This window comes from Primulina huaijiensis, unplaced genomic scaffold, assembly GCF_012295235.1.
Source record: "Primulina huaijiensis isolate GDHJ02 unplaced genomic scaffold, ASM1229523v2 scaffold7585_ERROPOS129901, whole genome shotgun sequence".
Lineage (NCBI taxonomy): Eukaryota > Viridiplantae > Streptophyta > Magnoliopsida > Lamiales > Gesneriaceae > Primulina > Primulina huaijiensis.
The window spans coordinates 22,268-35,374 of record NW_027361167.1 but is presented as its reverse complement, the minus strand read 5'-3'; the positions used below and the strand labels follow the sequence as shown (position 1 = coordinate 35,374).

General features: G+C 34.3%; 1 protein-coding gene and 1 long non-coding RNA gene across 4 annotated transcripts; one reads left to right on the top strand and one right to left on the bottom strand.

Moving 5' to 3' along the window:
• The first annotated feature begins 314 nt into the window (after nt 1-314).
• LOC140970547 (uncharacterized) lies at nt 315-2,120 on the top strand. The gene is made up of 3 exons (XR_012174148.1): nt 315-414; nt 1,532-1,621; nt 1,704-2,120. It is a non-coding gene; the product is annotated as an uncharacterized lncRNA (long non-coding RNA).
• Nucleotides 2,121-2,868: 748 nt separating this feature from the next.
• On the bottom strand, nt 2,869-12,487 carry LOC140970552 (uncharacterized). Of its 3 annotated transcripts, none has more exons than XM_073432343.1 (20): nt 12,336-12,487; nt 12,211-12,268; nt 11,532-11,573; nt 11,077-11,145; nt 10,440-10,505; nt 9,478-9,570; nt 9,172-9,283; nt 8,229-8,274; nt 8,046-8,117; nt 7,324-7,386; nt 7,077-7,231; nt 6,928-6,992; nt 5,806-5,956; nt 5,544-5,649; nt 5,312-5,447; nt 4,647-4,711; nt 4,338-4,502; nt 4,008-4,080; nt 3,843-3,915; nt 2,869-3,237 (listed from the first exon to the last, which is right to left on the bottom strand). In XM_073432343.1, the coding sequence occupies exons 1-19, from the start codon at nt 12,336-12,338 to the stop codon at nt 3,860-3,862; spliced, it is 1,596 nt and encodes a 531-aa protein (XP_073288444.1). In that variant the 5' UTR covers nt 12,339-12,487; the 3' UTR covers nt 2,869-3,237; nt 3,843-3,859. The 3 variants fall into 3 exon arrangements, with proteins under 3 accessions (XP_073288444.1, XP_073288442.1, XP_073288441.1); XM_073432341.1 differs by having other exon boundaries at nt 2,869-3,258; nt 11,532-11,580; nt 12,212-12,268; XM_073432340.1 differs by having other exon boundaries at nt 11,532-11,580; nt 12,212-12,268.
• Nucleotides 12,488-13,107: the final 620 nt, after the last annotated feature.

Below are 13,107 nucleotides of genomic sequence, written 5' to 3'. Positions count from 1 at the left end.
GTTGATAAGGACAGAATTCATGAACTATGGAATGATGTTCAAGGAACAAATTAAATATGGAAAGAAAATCAGGATATAAAACAATGGAAAACAAGTATTAAGTATTAACTATAAAAAGAGGCGACACATGGAAAAACAAACAAAATTTCACAAAGAAAGCTCAGAAAAATATTTTGGCGTCCGAAATGTGAATGACAAAAGGAGGAAATGTTGAAAGGCAGCAGCGTAGGTGCTAAATAATATTTTCTGAATATATTATTTTCCACCTTTTATGTTTATTATGTGTACAGAAACGGGCTGCTCCTTACTTTGGGTGGGTCGGGTGGCAAACAGGATCAAAGCTGGGAAGTTTACACTAAACGGTGTTGAGTACTCATTACCTATTAACAAGACTCCGAATTAACAGTCTCCATGGTACTCCTGATTAAGGGTTTTTCGAAATCTTTTTGTATTCTTGTGATTCTACATCAAATGCATGCATGTTATTAAATGTGGTTGCCTAGAAGCCAGCGATGACGAAGTGACCCGATTCATTGTTTACGTTTTACCACCTTGTACTTGTTACCCGAATGCCGTAATATCCACCATGTACACATTCATGTTAATTGGCCATTGCAGGACCAAGAACCAACCGAGACCAACTTGTCTTGATTGCGGGGATTGTAAATTTATTGTGAAATTCAATACAATAGCTTCTGATATTTGGTTTTACAATTATAATATTAGTTTTATTGTTAAATAGTTTTTGAAGATTAGATGTGAATTTTTTTTTTTTTTCATTGCATATCTAGATTATACGGCATTATATGTTGGTGCCTCTGGCATTATTTCAATAAGCAATTGTCTTGCCTAGAACATGCGCCTTAAATAACGATGATATGTCATGTGCCGTTGAGGTTTCTTGGTTGTGGTTTGAAGGGAAATATATATTTTTTATTTAATTGCTACTGGATATCTGTCGAACAAAATAATTCCTAACATGGTTGTTTACCAATTCTTACCACAAAAATAAAATGAAAAATTGGTATTCTTGAACATTAGTCTTGCTTGGAGTCTTCAGATCTCCTGTTTATTTGTGTGATATCATATTGATGGTGATGTTTATTGTGAAAAGAGAAAACTTGCGTAAAAGTTCACGATGCTGGTATGGGCCTTTCAGCTTCTTAATAAAGCTCAAACATTAAGCAATAATAATTCACAAATGTTAACTACTACATTTTGTTCACAGTTTCACTTAAGGTATGATAGACCAGGTAGTGCACAGTCTCATTTGTATTTTTATCTTCTATGTATGCTTGCTGGCCTTTATTTTGGTGTTAATGGATGTATCATAGTATTTTCATAGCAAGTGCGTTGTATTTTCATAATAAAGCTAAGAGGAAGGAAGTGCATTGTATTTTCATAGCAGCTGAGGATGCATCTTTTAGTTTTTGGAATGACAAGACACATCTGTATCTAGAAGGCCACCTGATGTATATTTTCCAATTTTCTAACACCTTTTCGTACAATTTTTGAAACTTCTCTTTTGAAGGTGGGCACAAGGGATACGACAAAGTTATTTGAGCATAGGGTGATAATCCATCAGTTACCTTCAAATACAGGAGTTGGGATGGAGAGGAAGGTGACCTTCTGTAATTTGTTTTTGCACACTCACACAGAACTAATGTTTATACTACCAGTTCTTTTGTTTATTTATATTGCAGGTTATCCAGGTGATGTTTCTCTCACTGCGACCTAAACACTTATTTCCAAGACTACACCGAGGCTCGACGTGGAAGCCGTGCCGGAAAACAAGCAAACACTGATCACATAGGCAGTGTCTGCTCCTACTATGAGCGGACACTACAAAATAATTTTGTAGTGTCCGCTATTGTCGCCACCGTTCACACTATTTTTTAAATTATTTTAAAAAAATAAAAATTAAAAACCCTGCAAAACTGAAGGATTCCATTAGCTCGAGGACTCTGGACTAATGCTCCTGGTCTGGAATTTTACACTGCAATTTACGTTAATGGAATCGATTACTGGCAAAGGTGGTGCAGTGTATAATAAACATGCTGCTGCGTGTCACGAGACAAGGATTTCCAAGAGTTTTCGAATTTCCTTCACTTTGTTCCTGGACGAGCTTTTGCGTGCTTCGGTATCGTTGTTTCTTGGATTCTTCAGATGCTATAGGAATTTTGCGTCTAAGGTATTTAGTATAATATTTGTGTAGAACGTTCGTCCACCATACGTAGTGAGCGTCTCTGGGCCTATTTCATATTAAAACGAAGCCCCCACCCCATGGTTAATAAAAAAAAAAAAAAATTATAATGATGACAAAACATGACACCCTAGTATTATTTACGCTACTAGCCGCTGCAAATACTTTGCTTGTGTATTATATTGCTGATGGGCTACGAATGTTAAGGAGTCATTCGTATAAAAATGTGTGATTCTGAAAAATGGCTTTGGCCAATTCTTACGCTGCCTTTGATTGATACGAGAAAAATTGGAAAATTTTGGCTAACACCAGCCATTCTGTGTTCAATTGGGACGGCTTTAATCTTTCCCCAAGCTTCATGTTCGTAAATCAAAATGTGAGGTTTGGTCATTTAAGCAACTTTACTGGTGACAAAAATAACTACATCACCTTAATACACCTCCGAAAATTTCCCCCACCCCAGCACCACCTTTTTCTCCCTCCATGTTTCAGTTACACAGCATCTCTCCGAGCACTACAACATCCACATACTATTTCTCTTCTGCTTGTGCTGTCCTGCTAGGTTATTAAATTTCGATTCGGAATTCCATATTCCTGAAATACTCTTTACCTTCACATGAATACCACATTTGCCCCAACCTCATCATTCAAATGGAAAAAAAGCCTAAAATGAAGCGCAATTTTATTAGCAGCTAACCAAAAGTTATAATCACAATCACTGTATAACTTAAATTTGTCTAAAAAAATAACAAACAATATTTCACCATTTATCTACTGAATATAACAAGCTTTACACTCGGTCTTTAGGCACTAGTTACCGAAAGAGGGACTCAAACTATCACCACAATTGACATCAATTGGGGAAAAAACTCATCAAGTGTAGTAAAACGCCAGACGGGAAAAAACCGTACTCTAAATCGTCACAGATGAGAATAACCATACTCGATGACCAACCTCCGAAATTTGCCGGAAGGTCAAATATACGAGGACACACCAACATTGTCACTTCGAGTACAGAACATTCTTATGGTTACCTGCAAATTTTTGTGGCACTCCTGCTTAAATACATAATATTCAATCGCAATAATCTTCAGAATGTCCATTAAATTAATCGAACTACAAAAGAAGAAACAGTGAATACATTTGAAATTCCTTCAAGACTCTAGTTAGTTGGAAACTACAAAGCAAGTCATTGATTTTCTTGGATCCTTTTGGATTGAAGAAGCCTTACAAGCAAGATCACTTCAAATAATTTGAAAGTAATTTTAAAATCATAACCGGTAAAAATCAACAAGTACATCTTGCAATCACGTAGGAAAAAGCTATCTTGTCATTGTCATGATGTATATGCTTTATATCTTACTCGATAACAGAGCTAGAATGGCTCGAGGCACCTACATTTGGAGGTATTTCAAGAACTCAGATGCAAATTAAAACACATTGATAAAATTATAAGATCTAAAAATATCAACCATCATACCTTAAATATGACCAATAGCCTAAGTAAATTTTTAACCACAACTTTCAATGTCTAAGAGACACATTTGACAGGAATCAATTACAACAAACACAGAAATCTCTAGGCTTCAACAGCAAGCTACAAAAGATAGCTACTACTTGAAATGGAACATAATCTCACCTAGTGACAAAATTGTTTTATGCATTATCAGCCGTAAGAAGAGCAGTTACTTTACCAACAGCAACAGTTTTCCCTGTCAGAAAAGGAATTTTAAGTCAACTTAACAAGGTTGAGTAAGCAGCATCAGAGAATAATAATTTACACAAAGCCAAATGGTTTTTAAACCTTCAGTGCGAAGAGTGAACCGTCCAAGTTGAGGAAAATCGGAGAATTTTTCAATGCATATCAAGTTATTCACCTGAGAGGCAAAAATGTAGCAACATAAATTCTATCAATCCCCCTAAATACAAAAATCAGCATAGAACTATAATACCAAGATTAGGAAATTAGAAAACGTCATAGAACAATCACCATTTCCAAGCCAGCACATCTCAGAAATTGATAGATCAGTTCAACTCAAATTAAACAAATTTTAGAAACAAACTAATACATTTTTCAAATAAACTAACACCACATAAAAGTGTTATTACAAGAAAAATGCAAAACTATGTTAACCTGAATGCGGCATACAACAACTGCACTATTCTTCACGAAGAGAGGTTTTCTTTTCATAGGTTTTTTAGTTTTGGGATCAATCTGTTGCATCAAATCAACAATCTCACACTCCTCCACAATTGCATGGATGTGCAAAACAGCCTTGTATCCAGCAGTAAAAATTGCCTAACATGAAAAGCATCATACCACTTTAAATGGATAGAAAAGTAAGTAAATGAATGAACAACAAATATGCACACGCAGACAAGCATGCCCGTGAAAAGATTAAGAGAGATAACATAGATAAATAGATCAAAGAAAAAAATATACATTGTCGAGCAACTCCAGAATCTGCAACTGGGCAACAAATTCAGAAACAGCAGTTATTTGGTTTGCTGTAAACACAATCAAATGATTTTTTGTCAAAAATAAATAAAGCATCGAAACTCACAAGCTTGAGAATTGAGCAACCAAATGAAGTACATGGAGCCAACAATTCCACCCATTGAACTCATTCAGGCATCTGAATGAAAACATGGGACTAATAATTATCAACATTAATAGAATCACTATCATTGAACTCAGAGAGGAACGCTGTCTATGTTCTGAGAGTCTCTCTCCTTTAACTAGTAAACAATGACCATGAAAATTTCTAAAGGAACTACCTCATCAAAATTAAGAAACTTTGAACTAAATTTTCTATAGAAAGCTCTTGATATTCGTTTGTCGCATTTATAAATTTCAAACCAAAGAAAGGAAAGAAGACATTAAAGCACAACACAAAGTGTACAGACTCTGGATGATCAATGAGAACTTCAACTCGGTATGATACATTCAATACAAATGTGAAGTTGCAATCTCCATCTCAATAGAGATACAATGCCACAGATCCCCGCAATTTGTGTATTACAAAATCACAACACATGTATAATACGCAAAATGATACTCCATTGAGTAATAGACGAAATTTGGGAGAATCTACCTATTTTACCTACCAGTGCTGCATAAGACAAAACCAGCAAGGATATCCTCTTCCTCAATCCCAGAAACCCTGACTCGCAAATTTTCACCAGGTCCTGCACGACCAACTTTATCTTCATCACAGAAGATGGCTAGAACTTTCACCTGGACCTGAAAATTATCAAAGCATAAGATTAAACCCCTAAATGCTTCATGCATTCATAAAATAAAAATTTTGTGCAAGAACAAAATAAGGGGAAATAACACCTTATTTGGCATGACCAACAAACTATCTCCTTCACGAACACTCCCGGATTCTACTTTGCCCATAATAACAGTTCCCATGTCTTTGAATTTGTCGATAATGGGCATTCTGTCACAACAAGCAGTCAAGCACATAAAATTAGTCCGAATATGTCATGATTACGATCCCAAGTAAATCAAGAACAAAAGTGACAAATTAAAACTTTCATCTAACGAGATAACCAAAGAAGACAAAGGTATAATAGAAATATTTATATTCATATACCTAAATGGACCTTTTGGATCACGTGTAGGGACTTCAATACCATCAAGAGCTTCAAAAAGGCATGGACCCTTCCACCATGTGCAGACATTTCTGTCCACTCTTGTCTTCATATTTGTACCCATAAGACCAGATATGGGAAGAAACTGTACATCTGAAACAAAAATATAAAATAATTTATGACCGATACATTAATAAGGATACCAACAGATATTATTTATGATGAATTCATTATTTAGTAGAGCATCAGAGCTCACGTTGAACAACATTTTATAATTCTTTCCTGAAATAAGGCTTCACATTTTGTGGAGTCTTAAAATCAACATGACAATTGGAAATTGATTTCAGGCTACAACAAATGGATACAAACATGGACATGGACACAACACAAGATGGCTACATGGATTTTTAAAAAGTCAAGGACACGACGACAAAATTTTGGACACATAAATATACGTATGTATACATACATATTACATATAAAGGCTTGTAACTTACTGAATATGAAAATAAAAACCAATTATATCAAGTAACACTATCAGAATTAAAAAAAAAACAAGTGTTTTGAATATATTTTAAAACACAAAATCTATCTCATTTTAAAATTAAAAAAATATAGTCCAATAAATAATAAATTGAAAGACAATTATTTATTCAAGTACTAAAATTGAAATAATTTTCAAACATACAAAAAAAGATCACTAAAAAATGAATATGTGTGACTGATTGCTCTAAAATTTTGAGAAATATTAAAAATTAGTACCATCATCTCAAAATTGTGTCCAACACTCATTGTCCTGCCCCACTGTGTCCAATTTTTTTTTCCTATTAATTTATCATGTGCCTTGGCATATCCGGCACACATTTGTGCCCTGTCAAAGATGTTTCCATTTCCCAGGTATGTCCAGCTCGGCATGGGTCAGTTATTTCAAGTGTTTGTGGATCATATATTCAAGGTTACACACAAGTCATGTCATGAGGGTGAAGTTGAATTCTGTTATATTGAGAGCATATGTGGCCTCATTTCAATAAAATTTGAATCCTGAAAGTCTCAATCGGATTCTCCATGTGAAGGAAAGAATGCATCATCGGTATGAAAAATGTATGCTCCAACAGGGAATTTACCTTTCTTCACATTGTAACCTGAAGACTTCAGAAATGGTGACATTTTTGACTCGATCTCATCATATCTGCAATTACACAACAGCATAAACTCAAGGCAAAAATAAAATATAGCATTTTCAGATGCTCGCTCAACTCTCAGACAAAGGGACCTCTCTTTTGACCAGATAACAGTAGGATCGTCCATTTTGTTCACAACAACAAGAAGCTTCGAAACACCCAAAGTCTTTGCTAATTGAACATGTTCGCGTGTCTGTCCACCTCTCTCATAACCAGTTTCAAATTCTCCCTTCCTGGCAGAAATTACCTGTGACGATAAGATGATTAAATAAATGGAAGAGAACAAGTCAAAATCTGACCATATAAAATATAAAATTTAACGTTTATAGGTGTACTTACCAGTACACCTATATCAGCTTGAGACGCTCCACTAATCATGTTGGGTACATAGCTTTTGTGACCCTGAAGTACCAAAGTTTAAAACAAATGTGTTACACCACGATGTGCAGATAAATCAACTGGTGTGTAAAATGATAACAGAATTGTCTAATGAACAATGTTGTAGCTTTTGTGACACTGAAGTACCAAAGTTTAAAAAAAAAAAAAAAGTGGAGTGTGATTTAAAATTTAAATATCTAGAGTTTTGAATTTTAAAATTAGTTGACTTTGACTGGGTTTTAAAAATTTGTTGACTACAACTTAAAAATGTTGACTGTCACCCGCCTGCTCGCCGCCTCCACCTGCCTCGACCGCCTGCCCACCGCCATATAGCTTAAGCCGCCTAAAACAACCGCCTCATGCGTAGGCGAGGCGGCGGGGCGATCGAGGTGACTAGGCGGCCGCCTCGACCGTCATTTAGAATACTGCTAATGAAGTATACTCATTGGATGCCATATATAATGAAACTTTAAAAGACTTATCTTATGATTCAACGCAACTCCAATCTCCCTCAAGAACGAATACAAAACTTTTCTTAATGAGCAATGATCAATTTAGAACTGAGGTGTAATCAAAACTTAAATCTTTAACAATACAAATATATGCAATCAAAATTTATTACAACTGCAGAACTTCTACAAGAGAAATCACAAAGCAATGAATAAAAGGAAAATAGAAATTACCGGGGCATCCAATATTGTAAATCTAGTAGTTTCTGTTTCAAATGAAGCTCGACCAACTTCAACTGTTTTTCCCTACAAAAGTAAATTAGGGCAACAAACCACTCATCTCTTCACACATTCAAATGCATTTGGAGGACAAAGAACGCCAGACATTACTCAGTAGCCAAATTCACAGATGAGTACCTTAACCCTCTCCTCTTCATTTGTGTCCATGATATAAGCCATGTACCTAGTTTTTTTATTAAGTAAAGGAAATCAGTAAAACCAAAGCTAGATTAAGCAATGATATCCAACAGGGAGTTGAATGACTGCAAAAATTATCCCACCATCACGAAAGAAGTGGCAAAAAAATTCGAACACATGGTTTAGAGCATCTATTTATAGATCTGAGGTCGGAAAGACCTTCCAATATGTTCGGGAATTAGTAAGAGATTGATGCAGAAAGGACTTAGGGGATTACAGAAACAAGACACCAAGAGGGGAACAAGCCAAAATTGATTTGGGCTTCCACCTACTTTCGCTACAAAAATTTAGCAAAAATTTTATAACATTTTTTGTAAGAAATTTGAATTGGATAGAGGCTTCATAAGATAATCGTATGTGAAATGAATTTGACTAACAATTACAAAAATGTGAATGAGGTAACGATTGGTTGACAACAGCATAAGGAAAGAATATAATTGCATAATTGTTTGAATAGATTTGAAGTACAAAATGATTTATTGTTTGAAATAAAGTTTTCAATATTTAACATACATACATGTCTATACTCAAAACACTTCAAAAGTTTAAGAGAGCAGGAGAATGTATGATCCAACATCCCTAGCTGATATACCATATTAAGCAACCTATCATACTGACGACAGCAAAAACAGATTAGATGAAGGTCGTCACTAATGCACCGTTATGGGATAGATCCATCTAAATATACCACGACAAACAAAATAAACTACTCATTAACATCATTGCAGCAGATGAAGCTGCAGTTCAAAGATGAGGCTTCTGTTATCCTACACGAGGTGTTAAAAGTATCAATTTTTCAGTAAATGCTAATGAGTATTTTGAACCAACATTGGATGTAAGTTGTGATATTTCCAAGTTAACATAAGATGCAAGTTGCGCTCACCAACTCTCTCTACTTTTATCTTTTGCCTCTTTCTCATACTTTTGGATAGTTCGGTCATCAACTTGACCACTGAGAAACAATATTTGCCCTCCAGTTGTCGACTTGCCAGCATCTGCAGAAACGATGAATAATGTTGCTCATCATAACAAACTTTGATCATTGATATGTTAAAGAGCAGCGACAGTCCAATCACAACCCGAAGTCCAATGCGTTCAGATTAAGTTCTGTTCCTATGCTAAGAAAACCCAGTGTATGATGAATACAACAATCTATATGGATCTCTTAATTGAAGAAAAAATCACTCACCAACATGACCAATGAATACAACATTCAAATGTCTCTTGTTATTCTCCACCTCATTCACAACATCCTTCAGAGCAGAGATTTCCTTTTCTTTGACTGAACAGACCAATCAAAAGTCAAAACATAAAATAATATCCTAAAAATAAACTTAATTTTAAAAAAGAAAAATCACAATTCAATGTAGCATCCACTCGAAAACAGTACCTCTAACAATAAAATAAAATCACAGAGACCTTTCAATTTCATGGTATGGGAACTTCAAAGCAAACAAAAAAAAAGATTGAGGATGCAAAGGGGCAATAATCTAGCATAAGGCAGCATTAGTGGTATTTTAACATAATATCATTGTTTTATTTTATCTATGATATGCAATAAAGTGGAAAATTAAATAATTTAAGGTAAAAAGTTATCCATCATCAAGATTATGACATTTAATTACAGAAAGATGTGACCTTTAATCAGGCCTCGTTCTTGCTTACAGGGAATATGAGCTTATGGTTATGGAATTAGGTGGTTTTGAGGAGTTATTATTATATCAATTATTAAATGGTAGGTTAGCACTGTTGTTCATTATGAGTGCAAATTCAGTATTAGCGCAAACAATTTATCACGTCAAAAAAATTATACTCTAAAATGCAAGTAAATTAGACAAACAAATATAAAATGAGAACAAAACATAAAAATGGGTATTTATAAATATAAAAGGGGATATACAAATTCGATCAAAAGGTGATTATTTAAGACATTGTCTCTTGATATTATTATACATTTTTATATTTAAACTTTTTTACAATAAAAACAGAACAAATAAAGCAATGATTATGCAACATAATACGCCATCAAAATAAAATTTGGCAGAGATTGCATTTAAATGCTACAGGAAGAGGAGATAATATTATCAGTCCACTTGCAAGCCATTCCAGGGACACAATGCTGATCAAACACTAGATTCAGCAATTACCTACCTTCAGATACATCTCTTTGCTCTTCTTGCAATGGTTTGGAGTTTGTACATGTTGTGCTGGCCAAACCTAAAACCATCAGCAAAATAAACACCTTTTATACATGAGAACAAAGATCACTAAATAATAACCTCATTCTTTTGATAAATCCATCAGAAAAATGAACACCTTTTATACATAAGAATAAAGATCAATAAACTATAGCCTTATTCTTTTGATAAAGCCATCAGCAAAATGAACACCTTTTATACATGAGAACAAAGATCAATAAATTATAACCTTATTCTTTTGATACCAAATAGACGTGTAAAAGCATTGAAGATAAAAGTAATAATAATAAAAAATTTGGGTACATAAAAAATCTTCAGATGATCTATTCAGTTTCTTAGTTTCAGATTCTCTTGTCATGATTACAAAGCAGCATATAGTAAACCGGATATGAGTTCTTGTCTCAGAATGGTAAATGTCAGATGTAGAGGATAAAAACAGAAAGATCATTAAAAGCAATCCTTGTGACATAATCCTCAATCTTCAAGCATAAATCACAAAGTTATGTCGTCTGGTGCTAACAAAAACACATAAATTCAGGATGAGAAATTTCCTCCGGTCTACTATACACATCATATGTGACTTGACTTACCTTTATCCACCTCGAGATTTAATTCTACATCAATCTTCCCATCTTCCTTGTCAGCAACAATATTATCTTCTGCAAACAATAAATTATGAGCTCGTAAAACTTACAGTAACGACAAGAATACTTTGATTAGATTCTAATGCATCCAAGGATTTTGTTTTGAAAAGATGGTTATTAATCCTCAATTTATAAAAGAATATAAACAGATTCTTGAATCCGTTCTCATAATTTTCGTTTTGTTAAGACATTAGTAAGTCAAAAAACCATGAAATAAAGCAACGGTTTTCAAACTCACTGCAAACTAGCCCAAATTCTTAATCAAAACACAACCTTCATTATCTTACATGTAGAGAATAAAAGTAAAAATCATTAAAAGAATTAACTTTTTAACTTCTGAGAAGTTAAACAACAGTAACAATAAGAATTACATAAAGAATTAAACTAAAGGACAATTATACCTGATGAATCAAGTTGCAACGCCTTGATATCCTCCTCGATATCTACATCAGTTAACAGCACAAAACAAGACATCAACAAAATAATGGGGCAATTGAAAAAACCACAATACCACAATTATCGACATATATAACTCAACAAAAAGCAATCACTCCACTCCTTTCAAATCAAATAAACGATAAGGGACAGTTGATAAAAAAGTGAATGAAAATAAATTTAAAAAAAAAACGAACCCACCAAACCATTGCAAGAACAGCAAAGAGATGCATCTGAAGGTAGGTCATAGCTAGCATTTAAATGTCATCTCTGCCAAATTTTATTTTGATGGCGTAATGATGTATCATGTTGCATAATCGGGGCTTGATTTGCTCTGTTTTTATTGTAAAAAAGTATAATGATATCAAGAGATAATGTCTTAAATAATCAAGACAGTATGTTAAAATGAATATACCCTACCCACCCCCTAATTATCAAATCAATGATTATGTCGAAGGCTTGAAGCAGTCTCAAGAAGTAAAAGTGTAAAAACGAAACCTATATCAGATGCGCCTTCGAACATATAACATAAGTGGTGGAAACCATCATTAATATTTTATCGATGAAAGAAACATAGCAATAATTAGTCGGCTGAAAAAACACTCGAAAACAAGAATCAATATTTGAATAAATCCAAAAAAATACCTGTGCCACCATCGCCGTTGAAGCTCGGGTAATCCACAGTCTGTCGGTTCGGCAAAGCCTGAACATCACAGCAAAGATCAACACAAATATATACCTACTACACGAATCTAAGTATGAACATTTACCATGTGTTTTTCCTGCGGTTTTCAACAAAAGCCGATGCTCGACAGAGAGCGTAAAATCTGCGATTTAGGTTTTTGAGTTTTTGCTAAACTGAGTAACTTTAAGCTGACGCGATGATCAGAAATTGTCGCCTGTTATTGGGCCTATATTTGGGTCCGATTACCAAAAAAAGGTACAGGCCGATTGCACACTTGTCCAAATATTTTATAGTCATGATCAGCCCATAATCTGATATTCATATACGAATTGAGGGAGGTAAACGAATTTGCGAGGCTTTGGGAACTCGATTCGGTAGAAATTTCGTTCGAGATCGTTTGTTAAGTTTTATCGAATTGAGCTCGAACTCGACAGATCGTTTGTTAAGTTTTACCGAATTGAGTTCGAACTCAACAATTTTATCGAGTTAAGCTCCAGTATAATGGTATTCGACTCGTAAGCTCGTTTATGTGGCCCGAGCTCGAGCTCGACTAATTCGTTGGACTGGTTTTATTGGGTAGTGATTTTAGCAATATACATTATTTATTTGTTGTCTTGCATTAATTTTAGTGAAATAGATAACATGTGAATGTTATAAAATGAGAAATCAATCTTTCAATTTTTCATATATTAGTTGGTATTTTGGCTAGAATGTTCAAAGAGCTCGAAAATAATTTTATTTAACGAGCTAAAAAACGAGTTTGTTTAACGATCTGAGTTCGACTCAAATTCGTTAAATATTATAAACGAACTATTAATGAATCGAGCTCGAGCTATAAGTTTTTCAAACGAACCGAG